The sequence below is a fragment of the Crocodylus porosus genome, unplaced genomic scaffold (assembly GCF_001723895.1).
Source record: "Crocodylus porosus isolate Cpor-Errol unplaced genomic scaffold, CroPor_comp1, whole genome shotgun sequence".
NCBI classification, from domain to species: domain Eukaryota; kingdom Metazoa; phylum Chordata; order Crocodylia; family Crocodylidae; genus Crocodylus; species Crocodylus porosus.
Window position 1 is genome coordinate 37,772,596 of NW_017728911.1, and position 18,408 is coordinate 37,791,003.

Genomic DNA, 18,408 nt, shown 5'->3' on the forward strand with positions numbered 1-18,408 from the left:
TTTTTTTAAATAAATATGTTGAATTAATTCAATTGAATTGCAACCCTTACACCCATCAAAAAGTGACAATGAGAATCTACTTTCAGGGCAATTGAAAATGCCTGCTAAAAACAGGAAAGGTTAAATTTCTTTACCTCCCACTTATCCAGCCTGCAGAGGTGGCATATATTCCTTGGGTTACCAGTGAAAGGCCAAGTAATCCATTCCAATTTTTTATCTTTCTGTATTTTTGAGGTGTATGTTGTATTTTACTTCTGGCCAAAATATTGTCTTCTGTGGCTAAATGCATAACAAGACCTCAGTATTAACACACAATACTTGTAACAAATTACAAAGCGTGTGTGTGTGTTGCGGGGGTTTAAGGATGGAAATATCTTGGGGCTGGAGGAGTAGTGAGAGGTTCTCCCCTAAACACATCCTCCACAGTCCTGTAGTATAGAAATGGGCCTACTTTTTGGTTTCTACTGCAGTATCAAGATCTGTACTGTAGGAGTGAAAAATGTTAATGGATCTGCTTTCTTCCCTCTGCTCCTTCAGTGCCTTGCAGAAAGAGCCCTTTCACTACACACTTGTCCTCCCATAAAGTTTTTCCGGCTGTGCAAGAAGATTGCCCTGAAGCTAAAGCAAAACAAAACCCATGACTTTGTGCCTTTATCAGATATATCATTTAATAATTTGGTTTGTTAGCACCCTGCTGAGACTACTTCAATACTTTGAGTGATGGCAGGATGGGGTGGCACCTTAGAGACCAGCTAGTGCAGGACAGCATAGGTTTTGTAAGCTACAGCCAACTTCATCGGATGTGATGAAACAGTAGACAGTTGCCTGTGAAAGCTTATGCCTCCCTAAACAAATTAGTCTCTAAGGTAATACCCAGTCCTGCCTTCTGCCTGACTTCAGGCTAACCTGGCTAACTATCTTAAGGTATGGTGGTGCTTCAGCAAGATGAGATGTCCAGGTGCATCATGGGAAATGCAGTCCCGTCAGGGACACGAGCCTACAGAGGATGGGGCACCAGACCTTCTTCAAATTCTGAATCCTGTGAAGTACCGTGGAATTTCCCAAGCTAAGCTTTTTACCTTTTGAGTGGAAATGTTACAAGTTCTTTGCTGAGAACTGAAAAAATATTTTTAATTTTTCCTTAGACAGTTTTGAAGAAAATACCACTTTTTCTTCCTGTGAACTTTGATAAAAATGAGAATAATGCATGCTTTCTTATCAGCTGTCTTCAGTGATGACTCTCTTATTTGATGCTTTACTGTCAAATTTGTGTGAAACAGGGAGAGCTGGCTGTTTTTGAGTGGTGGGAGATAAAGTGTATAGATGGTGAAGGTCTCTTGCATGGGATTGTTCCCCCCTTCTCCCCCCTGCCCACAATGTGACACTTGCAGGAAACTACAGCTCAGTATATTTGTAATTTTGAAGTTTTAATTGACTTAATATCATGTAAGAGATGGTGTTTGTTTACTGAGCTACAGCTTTTCTTCAATGAACTCAGTAGGACTCCTATCCATAGACTTTTCCCCCAGATCTGCCCATTTATGAAAGAAACCCACCTTATTCTGCCTATAGGAAAGCCTAGTCTACTGAAGTAATAACTTTTATAGTTTCCATTAAGATACGGATTCACGTGGTTAAATGATGGTTTTTAATAAAAATGCCTGAGGCTTAACTGGAGTTTGTTTTTTCACTGAACATGCTTGGGACATTGCTTTGCAAACATCTGGGCAGACATCTTTCTGCAGCTGCTTGTTAGTCAGTAGGCCTTGTGACAGTTTTATAGTTTCTAGGGTCGGAAAGGACCTGAGCAGAGCATCTAGTCCAACCCCCTGCCATGGCAGGAAAGAGTACTGGGGTCAAACGACCCCAGCACGATGTTCATCTAACCTCCTCTTAAACACCCCCAGGGTAGGAGCCTGCACCACGTCTCTTGGAAGCTGGTTCCAGACCCTAGCTGCCCTGACCGTGAAGTAGCGCCTCCTGACATCTAACCTATATTCCCTTTTAAATTTCCATGTTCCCTTTGAAATTTCAGTCGTGGACTATCTTCAGTCCAGATGGTCTTAAGTAGTTTTAAGTAGGCCCATCAACAGTAACTAAATAAAATACATAAATAATGCATCCAAGTAAAATGTTCTTACTGAAGAATTTCACAAAAAGATGAGAGCAAAATCCAAAGCATAAATACCAAACATCAGCTATCCTTTCATGCTGTAATTAATGGTTCTCTACAACTGCAGTTGTCAGAAAACAATGCGTAACTGGTTTTAATACTTTGATGTACTTGTCTTAACTACAATTTCATTTTTTTTTTTATCAAAAGATCATTATTTCAGGTTGGAAAACTTAACTTGCTTTTCTTTTAACATGGACTCTCTCTTTTTTTGATTGTTTTTAAATTGAGGAGAAAATGCCTCCAGCATACTGCCAACAAAGTGGTGATTATTCTTTGTGGATCTAGAACAGAGGTGCTCGGTTCTGGATGATGCGAACACGTGTGAGCAGTCAGTATTAGTGAGATCTACAAGAACATACACCATCCGTCCCGAGTGAATTGTGACAAAGATGGATAAAAATATAGAAAGAAAAAAGTTTGCTCATTTGAACAAATGTATGAACCTTAAAGCAGCTTAACTTTACATGCCTTCAGTAAAATAATGAAGATGGACTTAATTATTAAAAATATTGTATCCTAATTGTTCAATTTCTAGTGGGCTGGTGTTCACATAGCAAGACAACATTTTGCAGCTGGCACTCTAATAGAGAATTAGCAACAAGGTGAGCATAGAGATCAAACTATTCTTGGAGGCTTTCCATTCATATAATGGTTGAGACATTGGCAATAGTGATATATGCAGATCTTGTGGTGTTTTGTGTGTATTTCAAAATTATATTTTTTGTCTTGATTGTAAAGGCCATTGCCACTGAAGAAGAAAAAAATGTTTATTTTACAGTTAATTCACCTAGAAATCAAACCAGCTATTCGGAACCAAATCATTCGTGAGCTGCAAGTTCTGCATGAATGTAACTCTCCGTATATAGTGGGCTTCTATGGAGCTTTTTACAGTGATGGAGAAATCAGCATTTGCATGGAACACATGGTAGGTACACAAACGTACGTGTTAATACAGAATCCAGCTGACACTTTTTTTCCTGCCTTTGCTAATGGAATTCCTGTTCTTTTTTTCTTGTGCACTTTTTTGCCCCCTTCTTCTCTGGGGACTGTTCCTCTGTATCTTAGAGGCCAATAAACTCCTATTCTCCCCATCTGTAGTCCGTAAATGTATGTTGTCAGTACCATTTTTATTGCTAGCCAACATGTAATTTAACTATTTGGAGGAATTGCTCTTAAGCAGTATGTCATACTTTGACTTTATCTACCATAGAAAAAATAAGTTTCCTTACAGCTGCAGCTGTATTGGGTGCATCCACATCAGTAGTAACCTTCATATGAGCACTGCTGTAAAAAGGGCACAGATGTCTTACTGTGTGAACACCACCTATTCTGAGATGGTTTTCTTGGTACAGTGTTAAAAACATCTGAGCCCTGACCCCAATGGTGGGTTTTAGCTGTAGACACCCTCCTTCTTTCACCTTATCTGAAATTCTAGAAAAAACACAGAAATTAAAGAAGTGTGTGTGTGTGTAAAAAAAAAAAAAAAACCTGGAAGGATATTATGCAACTGTGTCTATTTTTTATTTTTTTTGTTAAAGCAGCATTATTTTTAACTGATCATTTTAATAGAAAAGTACACATTATGCTTGACATCTGGCAGCATTTATCTAGCCATATGGAACCCAGTGATTAGAGCAATTTTTTTGTGATTAAAGGTCAGACAAAACCCTCCCTTTCTTTTCAGGTAGAGGAAACTTTGAAACATTTAAAATATATCACATCTGTGCAATAACTCCTTTTTTTTTTTTTTTTTTTTTCCCCCCCTCACAAAATTATGTATGTGAAAAGAAGTCACCTTCATTTTTTGTGGATATTGTATGTGATTTTTATTTTAACAATGTGAAAGGAAATCTTTAGGGAAAAAGCGGTAGCTATGTTGGTGCAAATGATGATGATAGACTATATATTTGATACAAACAATATGATGCTCTCAAATAATAGATATACTTGGGGACTTTAAAAAGGCGACTTTCCTTAAGCTAGAAATGATTGAGTAAAACTGAGAGGGGGAAATATTTAAAGATGTGAATGATAATTAAGCATATGGTTTAGGAATGCTTTGTTAGATGCCTAAAATTACTGTGCCTTTCTTCAAAACCATCCTGGATAAGAGCAGTTTGTCTGGGAGGGAGCAGGAAGGGAGGATTGGTTTTTGATTTGTTACCAAATACATATACAAATGGAAACATGAAAAATCTGATAGCAGTGAGTTTCAAACATTGTTAGAAAATACAGAAAATGAATTGGGGAAATAGGAAAAGTATCAGTAAAAAATATATGGTCAGTAGTGTTAAAGATTAAAATAAATTATTTAAATATATTGGGAACAAACAGTCCTGCCAGTCATGTAGTTTTGACAGTAAACCAGGATGATAAAACGCAATCATAATGCAGAAAATAAAAATGTAATTAATAAATATTCCTGCCTTCTAGCTGTTAAGAATCAGGATGGTGTGTATACTTACCATTACATGAATCTATTTATATTACTTCTTTCCAAGCAGGGTAGGAAGGAACCACACCTCAGGAGCTTTCTGAACTAGTCGTGTTAATTTTTAACTAATCCCGGTCACTGAGCAGGTCCCAGAGGACTAGAAAGTATCTAATGTTGTTGTAGGCTTGTTAGGCAAATGCTGATCATCAGCAAAGTCATGGCAAGGCCAATATGGGGTGGGGGATGCAGGCAGTAAAGAATTAAAGGATCTCAGCATAAATGGTCATAACTGCAGGTTACATTAGAAGTATAAACAGCGACTGAAGTATAAACAGCAACTGAACATTTCCCAGTGCTGGGTTAAAATAGCAGAAAAACAGTCACAAGTTGGGTCATGATTTGAGGAAAGCCACAACAGTAAAATTGTCAGCCAAGTCTTTGGATATTGCTTTTAATTTAAGAAAGTTCTTTTTACCTCGCACTTTTGTTATATAGTTTCTGTTCGTGAACATTGGCACAAGGTTACTGTTGTATTAAATTATAATCAGCTGCTAAAAATAAATACCATTTGCAAAGTTTTTCTTCTCAAGCTCTTAGCAACAGGGGTATATATTTGAATTCTGTGCATGTGTCTAACTGGCTTAACAGTGGTAAGATTAATAACCCTGTCTGTTAAGCAACTCTGTTTTAAATATATATTACTTTTTGTTCGAGCCAGTTGTAAGTCTTGGAAGCCAAATGTCCCCTTCTCCCCATTTGGTGGTGTGACTGACATACCGGTATGCTCACATCCAGGGCATTTTACAGGATTAGGTTATGGGTAGGACCAGTGAGAGCCAAAGTGCTGTTGCATAAGGTAGGGCAGGTTGGCTCCTTTTAGAGATTAGCTGGTTCAGAGAGGCATAAGCTTTCATAGGTAACAGCCCACTTCATCAGATTTCAACAGACAGCATGAACCAGTCAGATAGCGTAAGTTTTGTGTATGAAAGCTCATGCCTCTCTAAACCAGCTAGCGTAAGGTGCCACCCTGACCTACCTTCCACCTGCCTTCAGACTTCTATATGGCTTGCCGCCGCTATGACTATGTGCTGATTGGCACTGTTATATAGGATACTTCCCTGTCGGACCAGGGTACTATATTTTACCTCGGTGATTGATTGTAAGGACTTGTGCTGCCCTTACCTCGGCTTTTGCAGCTCACAAAATACAAATGTATCCTGCCCGTATTGAGGACAGGCAGTTAACAGGTATCTGAATATGACTCAGGAAGCGAACGGCATGCCCAGTGTTTAGTTAGTGACTAATCAGACAATCCTCCAGAACAAGAATTGGCCAAGGTGTTGTGGTTAGTACAGGATCAGAGGGCTGGTCAAGTTAGTGGCTCAATGGTTCACCCAAGAAGATATGGTTATTAAAGACTTTTAATTGTGCATAGCTTCACTTCTTTCAGAAATACACCACTGCAGTATAAAGCAATGGGAAACAGTATATTCTTTGTAAAGAGATGTCCTTCCTGAAAAAGACTCCTGTGTAAAGTGTTTGGATAGATTTGGTTTAACATTTTAATATGGAAATGTTTATTATTAGGATGGTGGATCCTTGGATCAAGTGCTGAAAAAAGCAGGAAGAATTCCCGAGCAGATTTTGGGCAAAGTTAGCATCGCTGTAAGTAGAATTGTAATTTCCTCTGGAAAGTGGGTCTATATTATTCTATAATATTGCTAGAGTAATGCCAAATCCAGAAGGCAAAAGGAACTGGGTTGGATGTTTACGGAGTGGCAAATAATAGATGTTCTTGCATATATGTCATTACTTTGTACCCAAGAGCATTTAATGGATTTTGCATGTTCCATTTGGGTGTTTCCTTTTGATTTTCCGCTGCTTAGATGCCTGAATTAACTTAGTTATGAAAATCTTTTGATTGTAATTGTTTTAAATATCTGTGTTGCTGTAGGCCATGTCCATGAAATGTCTGGAAGGGGGTTTTTTGATGCTATCTTTTACTGCAAGTGGGAATGTAAATTTGAGAGCATTGCCTAATTGCTTTCTCTCTGGATTTCTACCGTGAACTTCTGAGTATAGATGCCGCTTCTGGAATCCTTGTGGAGAAGAAACTCCGTTTTTCATTTCTTCTGGTTTCGAAACTCTGACATTTTTCAATTTACTTGCTTCTAGGTAATAAAAGGTCTCACATATTTGAGGGAAAAACATAAGATAATGCATAGAGGTAAGAGGATGCTTTATTCCTGGTTTCTTTTTTTCTTACATTTTAACTTAATTAGAATTGATATTTTTTCCTGCATTGGGTCTTTTTCACCCCTGCCCCCCCTTTTTTTGGGTCTTGTACATTTTTCCCTGATCCCCTTTTTATAACCATTAATCTTGGTTGCTCTTGCAATTTCTGTGGGCCTGTTTTTACTGCACAGTTAAGCAGAGCTCTCCACTGCAGGCTTAGCCCAAGCCCTTTGCCATCCACATGTACAAGTTACTTAACAGAGTTTTATGTTGCTTTATGGCTGTCCGATCTTAACACCTGGGGTATTAGTTAAAGAATGGGCTCCACGTTTAACTCTGACAGGAACCTGCCTGCTTTGCAATGAAGGCAGATTGAATTGCTTACTTCTTAATAGTCCTCCAGTTTGTTCCCATAATCCCCCTCCTGAAGGACAGACTAAGCCATGATACAAAAGAAGTCTAGATTGGCTCAGCACAAAAAACTATGGGGTATGTTCCCAGAGGCATGGGAGCAAGTGTGGAAACAGTGAAGAGACTGGGTATGGACGCATGTTATGTTTGAACTGTGTTCCCAACAGTCACTGATTGGGAACTGGTTTCTAGCTGTACAGTGCATTGTAACTTGATTTTTCCAGGTACACGTTTTGTTTTTTTTTGTTTTTTGTTTTGATGCTGCCCATGGGTGATGCTTGCTGAGAACCACTGCCCAGTGCACTGGTTGTGGCGAGTTTCCTTCAAACAGTAGCATTTCAGTCCACTTTAAACTTTCATACCAAGCTTTTCTGTCTACTTCAGGTTTAAACACAGTCATTGGAGTAGAGCTTTGCAGAGAGGATGCTTGCATTTGGGCTAGGCTAACCTGGGCCCCCTGCCTGGTTTATCTCTCACCTGACCAAACTCCACAGTGAAGATGTATTCTGCTCCATCAGTGGTCCCCATCTCAAGGTTTGCAGGCAACGTTGTTGTCCATGAGATCGTTTAACAGTCCATGCAGACCCAGGAAGTTTAGTGAGTTTTAACGAGCAGAACCTATGCGGGCAGCGTCGCAATGCTTGCTGAGGACTGCTGCGCGATGTGCTAGCTGTGGCACGTTTCTTTGAAATAGCAGCATTTCTCACAAGAAAGGTCTCAGTCTGGGACAAAGGTTTGCACATGGCTTGTGTTTCCTAGTTGTTGGTTAGGGAATTGCGTGAGAAATGCAGAAGCCGTTTAACGTGAGATACCTGTGAGGCGGGTTTTTGTGGTGCTGCTATCTTTGCATTCTCTTGCTTCGTGCGGAGAACTGTTAAAACACATTTTGAAATGGTAGCTGTGACTTGTTTAATTGTTATGGCTGCTCCTCTGGTAGCAGCAGGTCTATTAGCTGTCTTGGCTAAAAGCTTTGAAGTAGTTCAAGGTACAAAATTCTGACTATAATTCCATTAAATTTCCATTATTACCACTAAGGCTACAATTTCTTCTTAAATTAAAAGTTGCAGGATTTTAGCAGCTATTTCAGACATTCACATGCTCCTTATTACTATGCAGAAGTATGGTGCTTTTACACTCCTTACCTAGTTTAAGTGTGGTTTTCTTTTCTCTTCTCTCTTAACAGAATGGTTTACTGTCAGATTGTAAGAAAAGAAAGAAGGAGCAGCAACACCTTTATAGATTTGTACAAACTCAAGCCTTTAGCTAGACTTTGCTGTGGGGTAAATACCTACTCAGGCCTCCCTTTTTGTGTGTGCATCTGTTACCTTTTATCCTTTTTAAATCTAGCCATTTTATTTATCTTCTGAATAGCCTACAAAATCAGCAGTGGGATTTGATGAGGGAAAAGGAGAACTTTCAGTCATTCCTAATATTGACTAGGGAGAATGTTCTCTCTGAGTGAGTGGTCTAGCTTAATGCAGCGATCACAAAATATTTATTAAACCATTACAAACAGTCCTGACTTCAGCAACTCTTGTATCATTTAGGACTCCACAGCCATTCAGCTTTAAAATAGTTTATTCATCAGACAAGTCACCCGATATGTGATTGAGTCTGAGGTTGTTAAACAGACCAGGAAGGATTCACAGGAATGCAGAGGCATGATAGTGTCAAGAATTGCTTCCGACATGCTAAAATATATACTGTGCTATTGCATGTTGTTCTTTGGTCTTCCTAATAATCATACCTATGTCTTCACTGAAGAACCACAGGAAGGTGGCTTCATATGGATTTCTGCCTGTAACAGATTTTTCTGTTTTTTAAAGAGACCATCTTTTCTGGAGAAGACCAACGATATGGTAACTGCATACCCGCTGTCCTATTCAACCATAGTATAACTCCTTTGAAGTCAGTGCAGTTGCATCCTCTTATACCAGTGCTAAATTTAAACCTCAAATATACAACCAATAATTTGGGTTTGTTTTCTTTTTTCTCTCTCTGATGGGGCTAACTTTTTTTGGGAAGACAATTTTTTAAGGTTTGTTTTGCTTTTTGGTTTTGTTTGGCCACATTTTGATTTAGTTGTTGTAAAAAGAATAATCCAGCCATGCCTCTGGTGGCAATCCTTTTAGATCTTATAAATATACACAGCTTGAGAAACCAAGAACAGCTTTGATATTAGTGGTTCTGTAGGTAATTTTTTGTTTGAGCTGAATCCAGGCTGAGCTATGGTAGTTGGCCTCTACACTGATGGAGGTATCAAGCAACACTTTCAGAAGGGTTTGGGAGATCCTTCTGGAAAGGAGAACTGTCTTTAAGTGGGCCATTCGGTGTTTAAATTTTCTGTTCCATCTCAAGCCGCTACACTGAACTTGTTCAAGTTTCTCTTGCAGCAGGATGGAGTCTCATTTGCAATGTCTTATAGAGTCTCTGTGCTACCAGTGTCACATAATGAGTGTCAGCTTTCACTGCTGGCTGCTAAATACCAAGCTCAGTAGCAGAAGGGCAGTTTTAATGGAAAAACTTGATTTAAAAAAAAAAAATCACAGCTAGTACATGGTGGAAATTGTATCTTGCCACGTAAGCTTTGTGAATGCTGTATAGAACAGAAAATAGGCTCCTGAGTATTGCTGCTGGCATCGGGATCCTTTGGATCAGGCCTCAAACAGCTTTCTTTGTTGGGCTGACTGAACAGTTTCTGAACAGAACTTGTGTATTAAAGAAAATGCTAAGAGTGGGTATGTGAACAAGTTACTGGGAGGCAAGTGGGGTATGAACTTGCCGTTCCGTTCTCTGGTGGCGTGAGCCCCTCCACCACCCCGCTGAAGGGAACTCAGATGCCTCACAGTGACCGTGTCTACACAAGATATTTACTGCACAGCAGACTAATCTACTGCACAGTGTAGGGTGTGCTTGCTGCACAGTCAGTTTATTACCTACATATGCAGGTAGTAAATTTACTGTGTAGTAAAGCCAAGTAGTATTAATTGTACATGTAGGCGTGCACAATAATACTTTGAATATTGGTGTTCTTAATGATTTCTCTGCTTGTCACGTGACCAGCAGAATCCGACACGGCAAGCTGTGCTCACGCTTGGCGACATGAGCAGAGTCTATCTGTAATGGTAGGTAACAGCTCCCCAAACTTAAATAAAGGAGGAGCCTAACAGCATCCAGATGGGCATCTATCTATGTGTCCTTCCTCCCATAGTGGGGAACGAAGCTGTCAAATCCTAAGGGAAAGCAAAACCCAAAGAGTCTAGCAGAGTACACTGGTGTGTTCATATTGCATGGGGGGGGAGACAATTAAGGTGTCCTGGGAGAGTGTGGCCTTATTCCACATGTTTCTTGTTTTGACTGTGGCTGATCAGTTTTGTGGGCAGAGCTTGAAAATGTCACTGCCTTTGTTCCCCAGCCTGAACCCCGGTGTACATATCGCATGGAACAAGGAGCATCCCATAATGCGCGGAGGGTGAAAGTCCTTTGGTTCCATTCAAATACCAGAAACCTGGTAAAAGATGTTGGGCAGAACTGAAGGCAGTGATATGGTTCTGTTCTGAAAACTCTGCAGCACTAAATCCTACTTTGTCTATATTCAGCTTAACTGTAGCATCAGCTGTCCCATGTGGTGGGATTATGGCCTGGAAGAGCTGGCTTCACAATGCAGAAATCGGATAAATGCTAGTGGGCAACTCTCCATCTGATCTAGGTGCTCCTTCAAGCTAATGAGTGCAGCACAGCAAAACGACTTTCTCCAAGTACACGGGGCCAGCACATGTTCATTCTTAACAGTTTACTCATTACCAGCCTCATACCATTTGCTCCAGTCAACTGACCAGAGGGATACAAAGTGTGTTTGAGTTTAGCCTGGATACGCTGTGCTCTTACAGGGTCAGGAGTGGATTTAGTTTTTATATCTTACACTCTCTGTAGAGAAATTGTAGTGACATTGGATGTTAGGCAGAACCAAGTGTTTCAAATGATTTTATAAAATAGTGTCACACTTGGAGGTAATGCTGCAAGCCTCTGGTAACAATGGGAAGAGCATTTGTCATATGCTTGTATCAAGAAGTGAAATTTGAGGTCCACTTAAATCCAAACTTCCTGGTTTCCTGCCTTATACTGTGTTAGTGTAATGCACCCAGGGTGCATAGATCAGTGGTCAGAAACCTTTTCTGACTGGACTGGAATGGTCCACCGTAGGTGAGTGCTAGGACCTGACCCCAGCCAGCACTTCTCCCTGCGGTGACTTTTGAAGAAAGCCACCGCCTCCCAAACCATCCAGTCTGTGGGGTGTATCCAGCCCACAGGCCATATGCCCTCTGTCATAGATTTTGTGCTATCATACCCATAAGCTCATAATGGAGTAGCTTTTTGCTTTGGAGAACTCCAGCTCAGTCTCCCATATATAAGCAAGCTACTGATTCTATGTCCCGCTGCTGTGTAGCATTGTCTTACAGGAATTTACTGATGGTCAGAAATAAATATCAGGTAAATTTTGCACTGGTTATGGGAAAAGGCATTTAAAGTTGCCAACCAATGCAGCTTGCTAAAAATGCTTTTATCTGAATGCTGAAGACCTGGCTTAATGCAGCATAAGTGCTCCTGAGTTGTTGTAAACCTACCAAATAATGTCTGGTGGTACAATGTCTTATGGAACAGGATCTGGGAAACCTGGATTGAATATATAAATAAATCTCCTCCGCTTTGCTGACCACTGCCTTTGACAGGACAGTGTCTTGCAGTGGCAGGCCAGAATGGCCCAGAGGGGTTCCAAGGTGGGCTAGCCCCAGGCCCCAGCTGCCACCAGTACTGCTGCTTCTCCCTACTGGCAGTTTTGTCACCTATGAAAGATCCTTGCCACCCAGCCACAGCATTCAGCAAGGCAAGGTCCTTGCTGCACCCCAGTTCTGCAAGCCAGATCTGTTGGCTTCCTGGGCTGGACCTGGCCCGTAGGACCTAAATTGCCAACTACTGGCTTAAAGCAGAGTACTTCACCCATCTTTAAGCTAAAGGCATTTACTTACTCCGTGGGCAGAGCTACACATTGCCGTACTTCAGTACTTCCAAAAGGAGTACAGACACCTGCTTTTGTAAGTATTACAGCATGGCACAGTAACCAGCACATGGCTAGTTTTCGCTGATACTTCGTGTGGCGCATGGTTAGTTTTTGTCACTGCTTCACAAAGTAGCTGCCAATTGCATGTAGACTCGCGTGATTGCTATGCTGCCGTAGTGCATCCTATGGCAACCTAGCATATCGCTTCAGTGACGTAGGGTGTGTAGATGCACCCTGTGTGGACATTTTTCTTTCTTTTTTTTTTTTTTTTTTCCCTTCAGGCTTTTCTAATTGGACTTTTGCAGAGAACTCCTAGTGTCTATGGCCTTGGAGCTAGGGTGCTGCTTAATGAGAATCTAAATTAAATGGCTTGGGAGAGCTAAGGCCAGCTCTTTGCTGCAAGCACCTTAGCAGGATGGGAATGTTACTGTTCTAGGCTGTATTAATAAAGTACTCTTAGTGCAGCTAGCTTATCCTGGTAAAGTTGTGGTTTTCCAGCCCTCCCGTATCTGCACCAAGTGAAAGAAGCAGTAGTGACTCAACCAATAACATTTCTTCATATAGAGCAAGTTTTGCATGTCAAAAATTCTTGCCAATTCTAATTGGACCCCCCCCACATAGACAATTTTATATTGAGCTGTCATGAATTTCACACAATCCTTTCCTTTTGTTTTTGCTTTTTTTCTAAATGTTTTCTGCAGGGTCAGGAAACAGGCCAACAAACGAACAAATAACATCCTGCTTCTATTAACCTCTCATTTAAAAACAAAGTATTGGAGTGATTTAGCAATTTATTTTCAGGTGTAATGAAAACCAGAATCTATAGAATGGGCCTAAATTCTGTATCTGTATCCTTTCAGTTTAACCAGGTTGTTTCTTGAATGATAGTGTATCATCAGTATGTTACTTTGGACATTGAGGAGAGTTAGGGCATAATTGCATAATAGGTATTGATGGATACTTTGAAGTGAAAGCCGTACAGCACTGCCTATTTTTATTAACATAATTGACTGCAGCTGCTGATGGTCAGTGTAAAAACTGCAGTGTAATTGTTAGGCAGTAAAGTAGGAGTATGATAACAGCACAGGAAGAGAAACTGCAGTGTGTTGTCCCCCCCACCCCACCCCCCAAATAAATAAATAAATAAATAAGAGTAGCTTCTTAATAATAGAGTGCCTCTGAAATCTAGCACTAGGGCATCTGATATGTATAAGGCTTTCCTGAGACTTACCACAGCAGGACTCTGTCTAACAGGCACTATTGTTATACAGATGCATAGTGCTAATCCTGATCTGGAGGAAGGGAATGAAGTGGGGGTGGTGTTTTTGCTGTTTCATTTAGGTTGGTCAAAGGTAGTGAAGAACCACGGGGCACCCAAATGGAGCTAGGTAAGTGAAGCACATGAGGCTCAGCTTAAACTAGTGAGGTGCAGAAATGAATCCTGAACTAGGTGTGAGCTCTAAAGAAAAATGTTAAACATTGTTCCAGGCAGTTTTCTGAAGAAGTCATTAGGGTGTATTAAGAAGGGAATGGAAAATGTTAAGCCTTCATGGATTGTTAGCTCACCTAGACTAATGTGTTTTTGAATCTGATTCTCCTCTTGAAAAAAGGATATGGTAGAGATGGAAAAACTTGAGAGAGAATTAAATTGATTGGGCCTAAGGCAGATTACTTGCTGGGAGTTTACCTAAAAGGACTACATTTATTCGGAAAGGTGATGCAATTAAGGGCAAGAGAAACGATGAGTGGTACAGCTCAACCTCTGGCCTGTGGGCTGCTTACAGCACATAGGGCCATGTCCTCTAACCCACGGGGGGGGGGGGAGGAATAGTGGCAGCATTTAATTGTTTTCTGGGAGCAATTAATGCTACCACTGCTCCGCCACAGGCTGGCTGTGGTGCGCAGGAGTGCCAGGTTGCACCCACAGACGGACCCTGTGCAGGGATAGCCCATGGAGTGAGCACGCCCGTGGGATCTGGCCCCAGGGCTGGGAGGTTGAGTACTGCTGGTGTAGATCACGCCAGCTGTTGATCTGTTTCCTTTTAGAAATGGAAAACAGTTACCTTAACAAGATATCCCACATCTTCTCACTACTGGTCTATGCATCTTCTTGAATTGGGTGTAACCTTTTATGGATAGGACCGTGTTTCAGGGGGTGCTCTGTTGGAATCGGCTTTGAGGTAACCCTGCTTGTGATGCGAACGGGTGCCAGACTTCGCAGTCGGCATGTTGCTAGCTGCCTGGAATATGTTTTGGAGTTATGGACATTTTAAAATTAGATGTGGAAGAAAATGCGCGTGGGGTTGGAGGTTTCTCCAGTGGCTTATGAAAATGAAAAGTGACGCTCTATTAATAGACCAGAAAAAGATCACTATAGGCACTCCATACACATTGCATTTGCCCAGCTTGAGTTGGTAGTCTGTTTCTTGAAAACTACTCTTGGTTTTTACTAGCTTGGTTCTTTACAGATATTTCCAGTGGTCTGTCATCTAAGTCCTTCCCGTTTGCTTAAGGCACAGAGTAGCTTGCATTTTTTTATAATGAAATATATTTAAAAAAAAAAAAGAAGGAAAAAAGCCCATATTTTTTAAGGAATGCATTTATCTGAGTCATGAGACTGTAACAAGGGACAGTCAGCGTGGCCAGGATTGCAGTAGGAATTCCACATGTAGGATTTCTGAGAGGCGGAGTGGATGACTCTGAACCAATATATAGCCATTTTCTAAATTAATCTGTGACATTATTTTGCAATTTATGGCTGCCTGCTTGACAAACCTGGGAATGCATGGGTAACGACACTAGACAAGTAGTCAGTTATACTGAGAAACTTCTTACACCCACAACAAAATATTAAAAGAAGTGTTCCCAGTACTTCAGCATTCTCAGCTAGTCAGTTATTAGTTGCTTAGTTACCAATGACCCTCATGAGTTTCTATTTAGGGAAATAGTGCTGCATGTAAAACCTTTAAAAAACCAAAGGAACAAAAACCAAACAAACAACAACCCCAAAACTACTTTGTGAGGTCTGTGGACAGGCCCTCTAACTATTTTAAGTGCAGTGTTTTAATAGTAAAATTGTTTTTATTTTAAATAATCCATTTACACAGCTGGTATGTAACTGCTAAGAGATAATAAATAAGGATTTTCACTTCCTTACAGTGACTTGATTTGGGTTGATATGGCCCATAGCAGCACTTAATTTATTGGGCTTAGTAAACTAAAATGTGTGGATCCTGACTTGAATATTTCTAGGCAAAAAGTGTGGTATAATTGGAGTGGTTTAAAAGTATGTGTCAGTGAATCTGAAACTAGAATGATCAAGTCCTTGCAAGAAGTTTGTAGATGCCAACAAGCGAATATTCAAAACCCTGAAAATTGGGTGATGTTTAAATTTAGAACAAACCTTAATGATGTGTGCCTGCATTTACAAGAGAGCATTCAAAAGTTTCTTCTCGTTCATGTATCTGTGAAAAGAACCCATGGAATAGTCCTGGACCAGGGATTGTGTCTACCCGAATCCTCCCAAGGAAAGAAATCAAACCAGATAAAGAGTTCAAGTTAAAAGAAAACGAAGGGAGATGCCTGGTAACTCTCACCATTCATGTTACTTTCATTGTCAATTATTCCCATTTTATATATCCATTCATTTTTTTCCAGATGTTAAACCATCTAACATTTTGGTAAACTCTAGAGGTGAAATCAAGCTTTGTGATTTTGGTGTCAGTGGACAACTGATAGATTCTATGGCAAACTCGTTTGTTGGCACGCGCTCCTACATGTCTGTAAGTACGGATCTTTTAGCTTTGGGTTTACTATGTGTTGTGGTACAAGTTTCCACTGAGGAAACAGGGAACAACTACTGTCATCGGCAGCATTATTCATGGGTATTACTAAGGCTCTTCTTACATCACCAAAATATTAAAGCATCATATCAAAGTGCAAAGCTGTATTTTATGTTGCAATACAACATTGCCAAAGAGATGCTGATGTATCTGTATTGTGAAATCCATTGGCTAATGCATTTGGGTCGTGTGCACATGTCTCCAAAAGAAGGTGTTTTTTGAAGTTTGTCCTCCTTACAGAAGTCCACTTGTCTTCCACCTCATCCTGGCCATTGCTATAGTTGCTAGTATAGATGAGATGCTGCCTAGGCTACCACTCCAATCGCTGTTGCTCTTGGGGTAGCTAACAGCTGCAACAACAGTGGGAAGTTCGGGGGCTAGAGATGGGAAAGGAGAAGCTAATGAACACGGTGCTGTAGTGGCTGGTGTGGGACTAGTGAGTATTCTCTTCTGGAAACTCATTTGTAGGGCTAAAGTGTTAGTTAAGGAAGCCCTGTACTATGTGAGAGGGGAGTCCTTGTATGCCTCTTACTCTAATGTATTTTGTCAGTTCCGTGGAAACTATTAACTCATGAAACCAGGGCTCCTGGGCGTTTCTTCTGTAGTGCTGAAATTTGAGAAAGGGCTTTTAAAAAGCAGGGGAAGGATAGTATGCTCTTACTTCTGCTCAGAATGGATCTTGCTCTTCCGCCCACCGGGCGCTACCTTCTTAGCTTGTCATCTGAGACAGGTGTCAGCCGAGCACTGTTGCAGCGCGGAGCCTGGTGGAGGCTGTTGCGTTTTGTCACAGCTCCACCACTTCTGCTCCTAACTGTGTGGCTGGCATTTTTTTCCCCTTCCTAGCGGGAGGAACTCAACAGAGGAAAAATAGCGAATAGCTTCTTTCCCACTGATGTGTCACATCCATGGGTTTTAACATTTAGCCCAGTTCCCAGGGACCTTTTCCTTTTTTTTCTTGTCCTCCTCCCCTGCCCCCCCCACGCTGCTCCCCAAAGACCAAATCAGGATTGTGATGCCCCTTATTCCTTATTATGGTATTTAAACCTAATCCTTTTGCAAGCAGTTACTGGTTTGCATAGTGTCTGTCTCCTTTAGCATGTTTTCAACCCGGGGTGAAGGTTTCTCTGGACTATGTAATCTTGCAGACAAGATGACATAGTGATATCTCATTCTATACATTCATGGAGCTTACATGGGGACACTTTTTCTTTTTTGCAGTTCTGTCAGCACTAATGCCATGTAGGTCATTTTGATGGCAAACGTTGCATTGTCTGGTATTATTCACTCACTGTTGGTTTTTCCTCTAATCTAGTAAACTACAGTGTGTGTGTGTGTGTGTCTCTCTCTCTGTGATTCCTAGAAATCTAGTAAGTTGTCAAAAGGACTATGCCTGTAATGCAGGAGGAACAACTGGGAAGATGTGTGTGGCCTAATTAAGTAATAAATGGTTGGTAAATAAAAGGCCAATTTACCAGTGTTGCAGTGATGACATAGTTTCATGATTCTAGCCACTCTTACATCCCATGGGAATTTGAGACTAAACTTATTTTGAATGTTCAGTCAAGTCTTTCCACCCTCTGGACGGCTCCAGGTTCAATGCAGAGCCAAAGGAAATGGATAGTAACTTTTATTTTTGAGAGAGCCCTGCACAATGTGTGTATGGGAACTGTGTGAACTAATGCATTCAAACTGCAAGGCAGAGGGAGTGGTGTTTTGCTTGTTTTTTTTCCTCCAACCTTTCAAAGGGTGATTTAACTTGCACAATGTTAATCTAAAAAGGCTAGTATAGAAGCTAAACGAGAGAGTTGGATTTTTTTTTTTTTTTTTTTTTGCCAATTGCATATTCGAGTCTTATGCACTGAGCAGGAGTTCAGATTAGGACATCCTTGGATATCTTGAAAATGTCTCTAAGTTTTTGGGATGGCCAGATATGGGTCCCCCTATTGTAATTGATATTTTTCTCTTGTATCCAATTCCATTTCTGAAAGTGAAACTGAAACTATATTTTTAACAGAGCTGTTACATCTATTAAAGAAGCCCCGACATGTTTGCTTACTACTTCCTCAAAGACTAGGTTGGCAGAAAAGTGCATACAACATGACCTGGACTATTATCTCCTTAATGATTTTTTTGTTATTATTAACGCTTTCTGCTCAAGTCTTAAACATAAGGCAGTACCATTATGTTTACATCTCTTGAACCTGTAACACTTGAGTGCTATTGAACTCTGGTAGAACAAATATGCTTATTC

General features: G+C 40.6%; 1 protein-coding gene across 1 annotated transcript in view; it reads left to right on the forward strand.

The window, feature by feature from the left end:
• MAP2K1 (mitogen-activated protein kinase kinase 1) overlaps positions 1–18,408 on the forward strand; it is a 60,130-nt gene that overhangs the window by 32,673 nt on the left and 9,049 nt on the right. Inside the window, exons 3-6 of the mRNA XM_019533851.1 lie at positions 2,955–3,101; positions 6,198–6,275; positions 6,786–6,837; positions 15,973–16,097. Coding sequence (XP_019389396.1) covers positions 2,955–3,101; positions 6,198–6,275; positions 6,786–6,837; positions 15,973–16,097 — 402 coding nt within the window. The remainder of the gene's footprint in view (positions 1–2,954; positions 3,102–6,197; positions 6,276–6,785; positions 6,838–15,972; positions 16,098–18,408) is intronic.